This window comes from Malaclemys terrapin, chromosome 12, assembly GCF_027887155.1.
Source record: "Malaclemys terrapin pileata isolate rMalTer1 chromosome 12, rMalTer1.hap1, whole genome shotgun sequence".
Taxonomy (NCBI): Eukaryota; Metazoa; Chordata; order Testudines; family Emydidae; genus Malaclemys; species Malaclemys terrapin.
Window position 1 is genome coordinate 17,406,466 of NC_071516.1, and position 16,347 is coordinate 17,422,812.

The following is a 16,347-nucleotide window of genomic DNA, read 5'->3' on the forward strand; positions in this document are numbered from 1 at the left end:
ACTTCCCCTGCAATGCTGCATCCCAGCTCATGGTGGCGCTGCCCTCCTCTCATCAACCTCCACCTTCCCATTCACTCTAAACAACGCTGGGCCAGAATTGCAGGGAAAAGCTGGAGGTTCAGACCAGACTTGTTGATCTCCATTAAGAGACAGCACAAGGAAAGAGAGGCGCTTTCCTTTGTATCTTTAAAACGAGAAAATGTGGCTCCATCTTGGAATGTAGACGGGGGCGGAGGGAGAGAGTCTCATCCAAGTGCAGGCCTTGGGAAGCTGCTTGCAAAAGGATCCTGGGAATAATCTGCAGCTTTCAGGCGTCTGTGGACCCATTTGCCTTGCTTCCCTTCCCCAGCCCTCGGGTTCTTGGACATACTGGAATATTACTGTGATCTTTCTGCCTAAGGCTTCCGGGGAGCCAGTGCAAACGGCCTCAGCTGTTGATCGCTTGCTGGCTGATGCAGGATGTAGCCACACGTTGGTTTCCCTGTTCTCCGCCTTCTGCCCGGCTTTGATCCTTGGCGAAGAAGGTAGGTAGCCCAGCTCGCCTGGGAAAAGGGGGAAGCAGGTTTAGGAGCGTTTGCCGGAGTTTATGGCTCTAGCCAGGGTCACGGTCAAAGAGCAGACCCGGCTGCTGTTTAAAGACACGGTCGGTCTTTGATTGATGGATTGCCAGGATCCCTGCACTGTCTAGGAGAGGCGAAAGAGCGCGCCTGTGAACCCTTGAAATCCTTATAGGGCTGGAAGGCTGGGCATGGAGGACAGTGTGAACTGCTTCCCATCTGTACTGGGTTTATTTTAATGCTGTCTTGTGTAAGCAACAGTGCCAGGGGACGTTGCAAGACAGCTGCTTTCGTAATAAATGTGTGCTGGGTTTATTATTATTTACTGACCCTCCGTTGATTTATGAGGGAGGGAAGGGGGGGGAGAGTCCTTGGGAGAGTCTCCCAAAAGTGAAATGCGTTGTTTAAAGTGACTGGCAATCAATCCATCCCCCTCCTCTCCCCTCCCCCCAATCCAATCTCCTCCGGGAGATTCACAAGCGGAGAGTTATAAAAAGCATCTGCATTTGAGCGAGAGAACTAGCCTGTAGCTGGGAACAGAGTTCCCCTTGACCCTACGTGCATAATCTATTCCCTACATCTTGGGGGGCGTGGGAGGAGGGCGCCCCCCCTTTATGGCAAGAAGCCCTGTCTCCTACAGAGCCGCTCCCCTCGTTTGGACGAGCTCTCAGCACCCGCTATACAATGCATGCTCCGATCTACGGTAGCTGCTCCCGTCCCCAGACTTTCTTCCTGCCGAGGACTGTGCATTTCAGGCAGGAGGCGTAATTACGTGTCATCACGTAAATCCTTAGCGGCAGCCTATATCCCTGACGTCTTTGGGTTAAATTTATAACCAGGTAACAGATGAGGAATAAAGGACCGGACTGGAGGCTTGCAGGTTTCTGCGAACAGCCCGGGAGGATTTGGCCTGAACACCACACAAGGTTGTGGAGATATATATATATATATATATATATATATTAAGTTCACGGTTCCTTAACCTGGGTTTAACAAAAGAAACCTGGAGGATCTGTGGGGAGGGGGAGAAGCAATCGGAAAGCAAAGAGAAAACACAGATCCTGTCATGACTTTAGAGCTGAGTAACTATCCCTCGCTTCCGGCGTGGCTATCCCGGGGGCATGTCACCACAGAAGTGTGTGCGGGGGGAACTGTGCGTGTCCCCCCAGCCGAGTTAGTGTCTGTGTGGTCAGACCTCTCCCGTGGCCTCCTAGAATAATGGTCCTGGCTCCCGCAAGTCCGGCTAAAGCCCATGGGGGCTAGGGGGGGGGGGGTTGCCCCGATCTGTGTTTCTTATTCCTCGCAGCCCTCCACAAACCAAGGCAGAGCCGCGCTCAGCGCCTTCCCTTCGCCTGGAGCCCCTCTGCCAGGCCGGCTGTAGCCCTGGGAAAGGCGAGTGTTACCCCACGAGTTTCGCCCCGGGGCGTGCCCCAGCGCCTGGTGCCCCCTGCCCCTGGGGCCGCCTCCCCCGCGTGCACAGCGGCTTTTCCCCTCCCCCGAGCGGGCCGGTTTCAGCACCACGAGGCCGAACAGCGGCCAGCGCGGTCCCCTGGAGCCGATTGCCGGAGCTCTTGGCCGCTCTGATTAACGCCCGGCGCCGGCCGGCGGGCAGGGGGAATGACCCGTGCGGCTTTGGCTTCTCTCTTGCAGCTCTTCGGCATGGAGGGGAAGGAGAACAGGTGAAGCCCGCCGGCTCTGAAGCGTGACTGCCCGGCCCCGCGGAGCCTTCCAGAGGCAGCGATGCCCGCGGGCATGAACAAGCATGGATCTCGGTCCTCTACCTCTTTGCCTCCGGACCCCATGGAGATCGTTCGGAGCAAGGCCTGCTCCCGGAGGGTCAAACTCAACGTGGGGGGCTTGGCGCATGAAGTTCTCTGGCGAACCCTGGACAGGCTGCCCCGGACCAGGCTGGGCAAACTGAGAGACTTCAACACGCACGAGTCCCTCATGGAGATCTGTGACGACTATAACCTGGAGGAGAACGAGTATTTCTTTGACCGGCACCCGGGGGCATTCACTTCCATCTTGAACTTCTACCGCACGGGCAAGCTGCACATGATGGAGGAGATGTGCGCCTTGTCCTTCAGCCAAGAACTGGACTACTGGGGGATCGACGAGATCTACCTGGAGTCCTGCTGCCAGGCCAGGTACCACCAGAAGAAAGAGCAGATGAACGAGGAGCTGAAGAGAGAAGCCGAGACGCTGAGGGAAAGGGAAGGGGAGGAATTTGATAACACCTGCTGCGCCGACAAGAGGAAAAAACTCTGGGATCTTCTAGAGAAACCCAACTCTTCAGTAGCCGCCAAGGTAACGTCTCAAATCACTGCTCACTGTTTGCCATCCATAAGTATTGCTTGTGGGGGCTGAAACGGGTCCTGGCAGCCAACTATCATAAGCAAACAGAGGGGATGCTGCTTAAATGTATGTGCCTTTAAAGATTTGTACTGGTGCCCATCACACCAGGGTTTGAGTGCCTTCCATGTAACATTGATTAACAATAGCCAAGTCCCTAGTGGACTTCATGGAATCTCTGGCTCTTCTGCTTTTCTGGATAAGGTGTTTTTGTTTGTTTGGTTGGTTGGTTTTTTGAGGGGAGGGAGGCTGGGAGAGTGGGAGGGCCTCCCACACAGTTCTACCCTTCTCATGCAAAACAGGGCAAGATTTTCTATTAATTATTATCTGTGGGTAGATGAAAGAGTTGAGGAAAGGGAAATAAACATCAGAAGCCATCCAGTCCTCAGAGGCCAGTTGGAACAGCTGCACAATTACAGTGAGAAGTGTAACCTCATTAGTTTATCTAAAGCATGGGCTGCTTTACTGTAGGTTTGGCACCTTCTCTGAGAAGCAGTTAGGGTTTATTTAGTGCTTGTCCTATGTCTTGTTTTGATGCACTGTCACAGTAGATGTCCAATCTTGGTCCAAAACTGTAATGATCTATATAAAGTTTCCTATGAGCTTGAATTTAACTAGTAAAAATATGATAGTGTGTATCACTCAGTATAGGGCTATTCAGAATCATTTCTAACAAGCTAGTGGTAAGCAACGATGGCTATGCTAATAAATGCTGCCTTTCAAGGCTTATCTTAACTTTCCAGGGTAAAATGCAAACACCCCAAGGAAGTACCATGCACTTTTAGCCTTCAGTTTTACTGAGGACAATGTTTTAAATCTGTTTCTTACCTGCTTCTAGCAGATTTTAATTTTCCCCTCTATACAATGCTATTGAAATTCCTTGGCTGATAATAAATGATTGACGTGCAGGTTGGTTTGAAGTTGTTACACTTGGATCCAGCAGTTCTATTTTAATATAATTTTAAAAGAACAGCATAGTTCTGAGAAATTAGTGTCATAGTTGACAGCTAATTAGCTGCTCCGCATTAGAGAATGTCCTGGCAGCTGCACATTTTCATTAGTGATGAAGCATCTGCAAACAAACATGACTATTCTGTAACTGTGGAGATAGAAATAAAGGTTAACAGGGGTGGAAATGCCGTATTAAGGATTGGAAAGTACAAGAGACTGAACATTAAAGGATTGAAATGTCTGCGCCCAGTGCTCCTGCAATACTGCTGCATAGCAAAATGAAAGCAGAGCTATTTTTCTCACTGTTATCTGCTTGATTTACATTTCTACATGCAAATTGGATCTTTGTCCCTGTAGCGTGTGGATTATGTTTTGTTTTGTTTTGTTTCTGATTTTGAAAAATGGGTTTGTTTCTATTGCAGCATTGCAGGTATGAACCAAAGTGTCTTTAAAGTTCTGGGAAGATAGTTTGAAGAGAGTGTGTGTGGGATAAGTGATTTATTCTGGCAGGGAAAAGGAAAGGTGTGTTGCTTTGATGAATTGGTTATCGCTTTTTTAATGACAGGCGGAGACACAGAATGTCTTTTTTATTTCAAACGGCACAGAGGACACTGTGCTGAAGATGTTAATAATTTATAGGCATATTTTGGCACAGCTATGGAATCCTGAAACACAGCTATGGAATCCTGAAACACAGGCCCTGGGCTTAGCTGTCTGTGGCGCTGACTCAAAATCCATTAGGGACTGTTGAAGTTCACGGTTTATTGTATATGAGCAGGGGTCACTCTTGCCAAATAAGTGTCTTTTGTGATTTATAAGTGAAATACACTCTAGGTTTATCTTCTGAGAAAATTCTCGGAGTAAGTGCATTCAGCACTGCAGGCTTTGGACTAATCTAGAGTGAATTGCAAATGCGTTATTTCCCTTCCCATGTTAAGCTGTCCCTCTGATGTTTCTTATAATTGACGTGGTGCTGTAATTTGTCTGGGAACTGCTGGAATATTTGAAGACAAATACAGATTCTAGTCATTTTAACTGTAGCAAGGAAATGAGGTATGATTAATTATTAGGATTAGGCAGAAAAAGGCTACTAGGCCTAGTGAAACCTTTGCCTCCTTGCTTGTGGATACTTTTCCACTCACTCCCACTCGCTGCTCTTGGGTTTGCACACCCGTGTACTCTTTGCTTTGATAACCTTTTGTGAGAGCTCATCCACCTATTGTATGTATTGGGCCCAATCCTGACACTGGCCAAGGTCTGACTGAAGTCACTGGGGAGCTGGCCATGGAAAGGACTGAGTAAGGATTTTGGGGTCTGACCCATTATTCTCAGAATCAAACAGTTGTGCCCAGTTATCATGACTTTAAGACTGAATTCTCTGAATCTGGACTCTCTGCCTCACCTCATCCAGCTATTGCATACATGTAAGTCCTTCTAATAGAGTAGGCGATCTCCAAATAATTCTTCTGCTAGCTTCACCCTCTTTCGCATTTCCTCTTAAAATGAGACTATTTCTGCTTTTGCCAGCATAGTGCCTTCTCCAGGGCATTCAAAGCTTTCCCATGGAAAGGGGACCATAGTAATCTATTCCAGTAGTTATCACCAAAGTGTCCTTCAACTGGTGCAAACCAGCATTTCCTGTCTCATCCCTCTTTCCCACAGTTTACAGTTGGGTTAGACTGAAATACTTAGACAACCTCTTTCTAGTTCTCTCCTCTCAACCCCAAATCTCTTGAGTCAGTAGAATTCTCATCTGTGCTATTTACTCTTTCCTGTCTCTGGATTTGTTGCTCCCCAGTAGAAGATTCTTTCCAGTTAAATATGTCACATATATAAGCTGGTTGCAGTTTCCTGCTTAAGCAATTTTTAAAATAATTCAACAAACTATTGAACTTTCTGCACCACGAGCCTTTGTATAAGCCAATGCTGGACTTCAGCAAAGCATTAACCCTCCTCCCTGCCTCTGCATGCTTTGCCTTTGTCAGCTCTGCCCCATCTCTCAGTTAGATGATAAGGAACAAGTTCTAATCGGATTAAGTTTTTCAAGGTGGGCTCCCTAACTAAATCTCTCCTCATTGTTTCTATTCTAATATTTTCTCTACAACTCATAACCTAACAAATCCAGAATAACTTTCTGCAGTATATCTGATAGACATGTTGGGCCCAGTTTTGCCCTGGTCTCAACACCATTAAAGGAAGAGATAGGTATATCAGGGTGGAAGTGGGATCTTTAATAAATAAAAAGAAAAGAGAGAGCGAGAGAGACTCCATGAATGAGCTAAAAATAAACATATTAAATTAACATCTCCTCTGGGTTTCTCCATACATCTTGTTGAATCTTTGATTGGCTTTTAAGCTGTAACCTCCTCAGGGCAAGGAATGTCGTATTTCTCTTGTACAATGCTGAGCATATTAGTGCCTAAATAAAATAGGAATAATAATGTTAGATTTACTAATATCCTGTCCCTTGAGAGCCTCCAAATATCGGAGCTGGTATCAGAGAACTTCTCAAAACAGCAGTTTATGTCTCACTAATTGTTGATGTCATTTTCTTTAAGACTTGAGAAATGTGTACTACCTTTTCTTAACACTTTGTTTGTTCCACCCCACCTGCACTCCCACCCCCAAGCACCCAGGTCCAATAATGATGGGTTCTATAGAGATGTATATTATAAATACTATCCATTTCCACTCTTCTGTGCACATTACACTCCTCCCCACAATACTGTAATACAATTGCAGCTTTGGGCCCCAGTCCTACAAAGAACTATGCAGGTATTTAACTTTATATGCATGAGTAGTTTCACTGAGCTCAGTTTAGTCCAGTTGTGTTCAAAGGGACTATTCACATGCATAAAGGTAAGCCTGTTCATAAGTGTTTGCAGGGTCAGAGCCTTAGACTACTCTCCATTCCTCAAACAAACCTGTATAACAAAGTCTTCTATTTTTTCTTTATCTCTTGCCTCTAATTCCTACTGATTCCTTTAATAGATCAGTTTCTTCTGGCTGTTGTGACTATACTTTGCAGAATCCTTTACTCTTAGCTGAAATATTCACTGTAATTTTAGTCGAGGTTTCCTTCTGCTCCTCTGATTATCCTTGTAGCTTACATCAGCTTATTTTTATGGATCTCCCAATCCTCCTTACCAGTTTGTCTATATTTTTTAAAAGCCTTCTACTTATACAGTGGACCGCCCACTACATCCCTACTTAACCACATTGGCCTCTGTTGCCCTTGCTTCTGTTTGGATTTAACCTGGATGAGTTGCAGATTCTTTCTTAAATAGCTCTTTCTTTTTCTAACGTGGCTAAAGGTTGGTTTCACTTGCAATTCCCCAAAAGGAGCCTTCCAGTAGTCAGATGGGAATATTGCTTTTCCAGGACTTGAACCTCACGAGTATGTGAGATATTGGCATCCTTCGAGTCTGGCAGTTCCCTGGTGTTGAGGTCCCTGGGATTAAATCTCAGCTGATCCATTCACTCACTCAGTGACCTCTGCCCAATATTCATTCTCTTGGGGTCTCAGTCTGCCAAGCCATAAAACCGTCTAGATACTAGGACTTCCCTGGAAACCAGAGACTGCATTTGGTCCAAGCTTGACTATATAAATAAATTACAAAACAAACCAGCTAAAGTTGAAATAGCATATGTGGCTCGTTTTACTAGAGATTACGACCTGAAAATCCTCTGACCATCCAGACCTTTCAAACAGCTCCATAAGAAACAGTCTTCCTGCCTCTTAAGAAAAAAGTCCTTTCTTCTTTTAGTTTTCATAAATTCATCCCGTGATCAATATCAGAACAATTAGTGTTCCACTGGAAAAAATATAAACCTCTGATCTTCTTATAGACTTTCCTGCATGATCTGATTTTATTTTATTTTTCTTAACTGCCCTGCAGGCCTAGAGCACCATGTCAAAATCACCCACATCCCCCTGTCTGTAAAAAGCTTCTCTGCATATTGTCATATTAATCCTTCTCTTATGCTGTCCTTTCCTTTTGCTTTATTAGGAGTATAAATCTCTCCATTCTGGCGTGCTAAATTTCCATGTATTTCCCTGTTTCAACCAGGTTTCTGCTGTTGCAATAATATCAGATTTATCCTTGAAAAATTGCAGCTCCAATTCAGTAATCATATTATGCCGGCCTCTAGAATTTGTACAGCAACTTTTTTCTCTCAGTTGCTCATTGCTCTATGCTGTTAATCTCAAGATGCCTTAAATTGGGATTAATGAGGTTCCTCCATAAATTCTCTTCTTTCCTTATGACTATTATAATATAACAAAAATAAAATAAAAAAATCCATCTGAGATGCTACTTCTGTTACATTCTGCTTTTACACACAACTGGTTATAAATGTCTTCAAATTCCCATACGACATCCATTTCTCATTCATCTCTAACATCTTATGTATGAATTCACCACTTCTACCAGCAGCTAGCAGTATATCAGACTCTCCCCTTCCCATTCCCATCATTTATCTCCTATCTCTTAGCCAGGTTGCCAGGTGATATGCTTGCTCATTCCATTAAAGCAGGGCTGTCTACGTTTTGCTCAGCTGAAGGCTTGTAGCCGTGGTTTACCTTCTTCGTTTGTCCAACATGGTTACTGCCTTGGTTCCCTTCCTCTGTGTAGGTTAATTTAGCTCTTCATCAAACCAAAGTAAACTCCTCCTCTTCCAAGGTAAACAGAAATCTAACATCAGTCCAAAGCCTCCACCTCTTGGTGCATGGATTCACCTCCTTTTTGGGCCATTGACAGTCTTGCCCACTGGGCTTCTTCCACTGCAATTTGGTGGAGACGCACAAGCAGCTGCCGCCCTCTGTGTCTCCTCCCAGTTGCTGGTTATTCTAGCCCCAAACATCACTCCTTCCTCGGGTACATTTCCCAGTCCTTCAGTTGTATCTCTAGGTCTCTTCCCAGGCTCTTACTAAACCCCACTTAGACGCTTTTCCTGGGGAGATCCAACAATATGCCCTGTTCCCTTCAGTGTTCTCTGCTGCTTATATTTCCCCCCCAGCCGCGGGAACCTTCCCAGAATGCCTTACTGTGCCTACAGTTCCCAGAGTTCCTCTGAACTACAATCCCCAGAATTGAGCTGGTTGGGTATTTTTCCATTAAACTTTTTGGGTTGAAAACTGCTGATTTTTGAAAAACAAAACATGAAACAAGGTCAGTGAATCTCCCAACTCAAAAATAAAAAGTTGGAAAAAAGGTTTGGAGTTGTCAAAATGTTTTGTTTTGACATTGTTTGTAACCAAACATTCTGGGTTTTCCATTTGAAACAGGTTTTTGGTTTGAAATCTAAGCTAATTAGATGAAGGGGGAAAAAAAAGAAATGTTGAAATCCAAATGAAATGTTTCAGTTGATGCGCACCAAAAATATTCTCTATCACCTCACTGGAGCCCTCTATCTGGTCATGCATGCTATTAACTCAGTCTCTTTTCACATGATAAGCCATGGTTTTTTCTCAGGATAAGTGTGCAATTGCCTGTCTAATTTGGTTGTGAAATGACTGCAATTGCACAAGCAAATACATCTAATTACTTATTTGTATGTGAAACTACCTGATGTGCATATGTAACTGTACCAGCAAATGAGATGTGCTGCTAGCTGCACTTCTCTTCTGCTTTTGCTCCATAGCTTCCTCACTAGTGTTCATCAGTGCAATCTGAATCCTACATGTTTGCAGCCAACACTCACCTTGTTCCCAGGGAGCGTGGTTCGCTGTTAGAGCAGGGGAATGGAAAGCAAGACTCCTTGGTTCTACTGCTTGCTGAGCAAGTCACTTAACTTCTCTGGGTTCACATCTGGGATTGTGAAGCTTATTTGCTAATATTGAGTCTTAGATAACAGGTGCTATAGAAGTGCAAAATATTCAGGGGTGAAAATTTCAAATCATGAAGGGCTGTTAGGCACCAACTCCCATTTTTGCCTTTGAAAATCTCTCCCATAAATGTTGTTTCATTCTCCACTGCACTAGGCTTTCTCCCTTATCCGTCTTCTCATTTGCCGAGTCACTGTTTGCTATATTTTACTGTCTCCTGTGTTTTCAACAGCCCCATTTAGAAACTCACTCAGCTGACTCTCAGACTATGGTTTCATTCCTTCAGCAGTGGGGAACCTCTCTAATTCATTGATCTTCCTGGAAATCTCCTGCCTGACCTTCGTGCCAGAGCCAAGTAGCCATGTTTTTAAAAATGGGGTCTTTATTTAAATGTACTTATTGTTATAAGCCAGTAACGTACTCAGTGCTGTGCAAGACACACATGCACCAAAGGTCTGTTTCCTGCTGTGAGGAGTTTACAGTCTCCTGTGGCAAGCCTGTCTTACGCTCAGTGAGCCAAATTCAACCCTAGTGCAACTTCGGTGATTACAGGGGGGTTATTCCCCTTCCATCTGCACATAGAGCCAATCAGGAATTTTCCATTAGAATTATTTTCCGGCAGAAAATGCAGTTTCTGTTAAATAAACATTTTCTGTGAGAGAGCCTCAGTTTTGCAGATTTTTTTTATATATATTTTCCATGAGGAAAATGAAAGTTAAATATTTTGTTTTGGGTCAATTTGATTTGAATTAGAACGTTTTGTTTTGTTGAACAGATTTGAAATGTTCCATATAGGATAAGTTAGAGAAATGTCGTTTAATGTTTTATTTATCAGCGCATTGCCTTATGGGAGTTGCATTCTGTCCAGGGCTCAGCCCATAGATCCTGGAGGAGGCTGAGCTCCCTGCATTCCCATGATGTAATGCAGATTTCCTGCTGACCAGGTTCTGTGTTGTGCATCACGGAGACATGACACTCCAGCAGGGGAGAATGGAGGTCTCCAGTTCCCGAGCTACAGCTCCCACAAGACAATGCACTGCCATGGAAAAATGCAGTTTAACATTGAACTGACTCGAAATGAAGCATTTGGGGTTAGTTCAACAAATGAAAACATTTTGATTTTGAGAATGTCAAAATATTTTCATCAAAAATGGCAACATGAAAACTTTTGACATTTGCAACTCAGAATTTCCATTCTCTGAAAAATTTCAATTTTTAATCCCAATTTGGGATAAAAATCTGTAAATGTCAAAATTTCCTAGGGCATAGAAATTCCAAATTTTGCTCAGCTCTAACTGCAGGTGTTTATTACTGATTGTTGTTCATGAGAAGAATTCTGGGCTAGATTTTCGAAGAATTTAAACGTGCAGTTATATACATAGTTATGTGCATGCAATTAGAGCAAATACAAGTGCAAACCAGATAATTGCATGCAGTGATTGCCAGTTCTGGTCAGCAGCCCATGCGATTACTTGATTTGTGCATGCTCGTATTTGTAGCTGCATGCTAAATGGGGTGTGCAATTGCACCCTTAAATTGTGTGGAAATCAGTTCCTTTCCATTAAAAACAACAACTTTAATTTAATTCATTTTATTTGCTGGGATAAATGTCCCCACCATTGGTTTTTAGGAATAAACTTGGCATCTAATTATCAGCTCCTTCTATTGTCCATTCCTTTGGTTCAGTGTTGCCTTTAGGTTTCTCCTAACTTGTAAAGCAGAATAATCCAATGCTACTTTCACAATTACAAGAGTATGCTATTTGTTATTACTAATGGCAAAATATTTATGTCAGTGAAAGTTCACAGCTGATCATTTAGTTCTTATAATAAACACAGTCAATATGATTTACTCTATGGAGGTACCTGGCAGTAGCAGAAGAGGCAAATGTGGCCAATCAGTATGGTTAACATGTTAATATTAGTCCTGTCTAAAGAAGCTGGTATCCCTTGCTCCCACTAAATGCAATAGATAAAAATTGTATTCTGACCAAAGGAGACAGGAAACATACCTCTTTTAGCACAGGCAGACTACATGATTTAATAGGTCATTTCTATTTCAAATGTCTAGGGTTCTGGTATCTCTTAACTTTTGTACCCTGCACGCAGCTCTGAGGTAGTGTCCAAACTCCCTCCTTCCCTGGGATTTCCCTTTATTGGTAACTCAATACAACAACACAAACCTCAGCCTAATCTTCTTTCCCAAGCTTGGCTGTTCCCGTGGTTTCCCCCCAGGTTCTCTTGTGTCCTAGTTTTCTCTGTCCCCTTTGAAACCTGCTGGAGCTTACTTGGATATATCTACCAGCATGACTCAGCAGTACTCACCCTGAATCTTGATGCAGGGATTTAGCTCTGGAGCCTAGAGAAACCCCACATGAGAGACAGACATTCCTATTCAGGGCCTTTGAATTTTCTTCTCTCTCTCTCTCTCTCTCTCTCTCACACACACACACACACACACACACACACACACACACACTTCACATAGCTGGAGTAGCGTAACTTAGGCTGACTTACCACAGTAGTGTAGACATAGCCATAGTAAATGCTAATATAGAAATAGTCAAAGCATGGTAGTTGTTTATCTTAGGGTTACCATTCGTCCGGATTTACCCGGACATGTCCTCCTTTTGTGTGCTAAAAATAGCGTCCGGGGGGAATTTGTAAAGCACTCACAATGTCCGGGATTTCCCCCTCCCCTGGCAGAGCAGAGCGAGCGGCTGGGAGGGCTGCAGGAAAGTCCCGGGCTGGACTCCGGAGCAGCTTCCTCCTCCCACCCCCCCCTCCCTGCATTCTGAGCCAGCCGGCAGCTCCTCCTCCTGCAGCCCGCTCCGGCAGCCCTGTGCAGGGCCAGGGACCGGGTTTTGTGTTGTGCTGGGGAGCTCAGCCATGTGTCCGGCTGGCACAGAGCCCAACACCCTGTTCTGAGCAGCAGGGTAAGGGGGGGCAGGAGAAGGGACAGGGAGGTTCTGGAGGGGGCAGTCAAGAAATGGGTGGGGGCTTTTGGAGGGGAGTGGAGAAAGTTTTGGGCAGTCAGGGTACAGGTAGGGGGTAGGGTCCTGGGGGGCAGTTGGGGGGGGGTCTTAGGAGGGGGCAGTTAGGGGACAAGGAACAGGGAGTCTTAGGTAGGGGGTGGGGTTCTGGAGGGCAGTTAGGAGCAGGGGTCCCAGGAGGGGGCAGTCAGGGGACAAGGAGTGGGGGGTAGGGGGCTGGGAGTTCTGGGGGGGAGCTGTCAGGGGGCAGGAGTGGGGAGAGGGATCGGAGCAGTCAGGGGACAGGGAGCAGAGGGGTTTAGATGGGTTGGGAGTTCTGGGGGGGCTGTCAGGGGGCAGGAGTGTGGAGAGGGATCGGAGCAGTCAGGGGACAGGGAGCAGAGGGGTTTAGATGGGTTGGGAGTTCTGGGGGGGGCTGTCAGGGGGTGGGGAGTGGTTGGATGGGGCGTGGGAGTCCCAGGGGTCTGTCTGGGGGTGGGGGTGTGGATAAGGGTTGGGGCAGTCAGGGGACAAGAGGCAAGGAGGCTTAGATAGGGAGTGGAGTCCCGGGGGGCAGTTAGGGGCAGGGGTCCCAGGAGGGGGCAGTCAGGGGACAAGGAACGGGGGGAGGGTTGGGGGTTCTGGGGGGGCGGGAAGTGGGAGGGGCAGGGGCGGGGCTAGGGCGGGGCTCCTCCCGTCCTCTTTTTTGCTTGTTGAAATATGGTAACCCTATTTATCTCTCATAGTATCAGCCAAGGGTCCAAATGGTAAAACTCCCATTGAGTTTCACTGGAACAGTTCCTTTTTACTATAATAATGTCTGCATTTATCAAGCAAAGCTCTGAAAGTGCTTTGAAAAGATTGAATGCTTATGCATTGTAACATAGCTGTGGCATGCAATTATCTCATTTTATACATTTGTAAAGTGAAGCAAAAGATTAGGTGGCTTTCCAAAGGTCATATGGTAAATCAGTGGCAGAGCCAGGACAAGCAGCCAAGAATTCTGCCACGCAGTGCCTTGTTGTAACTACTAGACCACATTGCCCACAATGTGATTTTGTTGTTAGTATAGACACGTTTTCCAGGTACCAAATTTTACCTAATCTGTGTTCTGAAGTACTAAGACATTAGCTGATGTACCAAAGATGAAATTATAGTTTGCTGCCCTCTGAATGTCCTTACTCTGGGGAGGCAGTTTAAGCCCATCTTTGTCTTCATGTAGCTATACCTAGTTTAAGGATTCCAGCCCTTATGGAGAAGTCTTGTAGAACTTAATAGGGAATGAAAGGTTGTATAGAAATTGAATAGGGTTGTACAGAAGTTACTCTAAAAGCCTATGACATTTAATATAGAACCAAATCCTTTCTATACTGATAGATTTTCAGAACCATCCTATGGAATTCTATGATAGGGATACAATTCTTGATTAAATCCTGTAGAATAGTTCAAAACTTTGGTGGAAATATTCTTATGTTCCATTAATTTCTACAGGATTTTTTTCCTGTAGCTCTTATCAAACACTGAAATCATTAACCTGTTCAAGGAAGGTGTTACACAGTTAAGGTAATTACACTTATCTAAGAACATTTTTTATAACAGTAGCAAGCTGCTTTCCTTCCCCTTCCCCTCCCCCTCCCTTTCTCAAAATACAGTAAAAAATGCAAGGCCTCAGCTTTGTTTTATAATACAATCAATATATTTTCATATTATTTGACATTCAGATTCCACAGATAAAGCCTACCTATGATACTGTTGTTATGAAAAGACCTTTCCACTGAGTTGGTCTGTTCTAAGTGGGAATAACGTCACCCTATATAAATGAGAGCATTTATTTTGATAAAACATCCTTCATATGAATTAGAAGGCTGCTCAACAGTTGCAGTGTATCTGCTTGATAATCTGGTCATCCTGTATGCATCCTAGTTCATTCAGCAGTCTGTGAAGTTGCGTCCAGTCACGCAAAGGTTGACTTTGATTCCTCATCCCAGCCAGAACTGATACGGAGAGTGTAGGAAAATTAATATTACCATTGGAGATGTAAGAGCTGGTTGGTTGATTCATTGTGAATAATATTTGTTGTAAATTAACTCTTTTTTCCCATTCACAAACTGTCACTAATTTCTGTCATCCCTCATCTTCTAACAAGTTGGATTTCTAAGTGTCATTTGTGTTATGTAAATAGAATATATGCCAAAAATACTTTCTGATTGGCAATGATTAGTGAAACTGTTTCAAAGGCACAACACTAAAATAAATATTGGTGTCTCTAATTAAGATACCTTGTGGCTACATTTTTTAAACTAATCATTCTGCTAAAAGAGTAAGTTGAATAATTTATCAAAGGTTTACCTGTCTAAGCCTTTCTACAAAGGCTTTTGAAGTACAGGCATCAGATTATAGGACTAGCTTTATAACTTCCATTGGAAATTTCATGACATATGAAGTCTCGTATACATGCTTGACTTTATCGGCGACTGATTACAAAACTTCCAAACTTTATCATGGCTCTGCCCTGAGCACGGTAGAGTCTAGGTTTCTGTGATTGCCAATCTGGATTCCGGACATGTTCTCTCATTTCTCTGACATTATATTTTTTTAAGACTTCTCATCATCCTAACATCAAGAGAGCAATAACGATAAGCAAAAATCTAAGCAAGAACTTACAAATCTTCCACGTTCCTGGGGGATTGTTTGTTTCTTGTAAATACAGTAGGCTAGATCCTCAGTTGGTGTAAATCAGCATAGCTCCTTTGAAGTAACTGATTCACTCACATTTTTTTAAATCAGTAATAGACACATAGAGAAGTGGGTATATTTGGGTTTAAAACAGCCATTTAAATATGGCCGTATATGTCCTGATTTGATGACATTTGAAGTCAATGGTAATCTATTATATGGCCCCCATCACCATATAATCTCCTAAATCCCTGGCTTGCACCCTAATCACTGGAACATCCTTCCTCTCCAGTGATGCAGGATCCTACCCATCAGCACTCAGGAGGTAGGTTTGCCAGAAAAGAGAGCTCAGCATTTCTATAAAATTGCATGAGAATCCACCTCAGACCGAGTATCTTCAGACCTCTCAAAATATCTAGACCCTACTGGACATGCACGGGGTTTAAACACAGTGACTCATACTTTCTTTTTAACGTGCCCGTTTGTATCAAAGCATCCAGCCATTGCTTTGAGCACTTTTTCTCTGACTCTGTATGGTTTTTAACCTTACTGATGATCATGCATTTAATAATCTCTGTTTACAACTTCTCAGAGTAGTTATATTCACTCACCCCCATGACAGAGAGCAAAATAACTCCCCTTGTATCTTATCATATTCCATTCTTAGTATTTCTCAAAAACCTGAGAGAAAAGTAGCATGATAAATTGCTTTATATGGTGATGGTTCTAGATTCTATTATCAGAAGAGCCTGCAACCTACTCTGGAATAAAGAGCTCCACATTTTTGTTTGCTTGCTTTTTAAATTTTGTCTTAATTCTGTCTTTCATATCAAAAGTAAGAACTTTTGGGGGACAAAAGTCTCTCTTCTCCTTTCAGTGTGCCAGAGGTTTATTAATAATACATACTAATTATACTGTGCACTTCTTAGCTTCTTTCATCAAAGGATCTTAAAGTGCTTTAAATATATTAATTAAGTAAGCCTCACAACTGCCTGCTGATTTTAGGTATCTGT

At 43.9% G+C, this 16,347-nt stretch overlaps 1 protein-coding gene across 2 annotated transcripts in view; it reads left to right on the plus strand.

Moving 5' to 3' along the window:
- Positions 1-437: 437 nt before the first annotated feature.
- The window catches only part of KCNB1 (potassium voltage-gated channel subfamily B member 1), a 199,585-nt gene continuing 183,675 nt past the window's right edge, over positions 438-16,347 (plus strand). Inside the window, exons 1-2 of one of the 2 annotated variants that reach the window (XM_054045859.1) lie at positions 438-524; positions 2,170-2,864. In XM_054045859.1, the coding sequence (XP_053901834.1) occupies positions 2,298-2,864 (567 nt within the window). In that variant the 5' untranslated portion in view covers positions 438-524; positions 2,170-2,297. Of the gene's footprint in view, positions 525-2,123; positions 2,865-16,347 lie in introns of those variants that run through there. The other variant, XM_054045860.1, reaches the window with a different exon arrangement.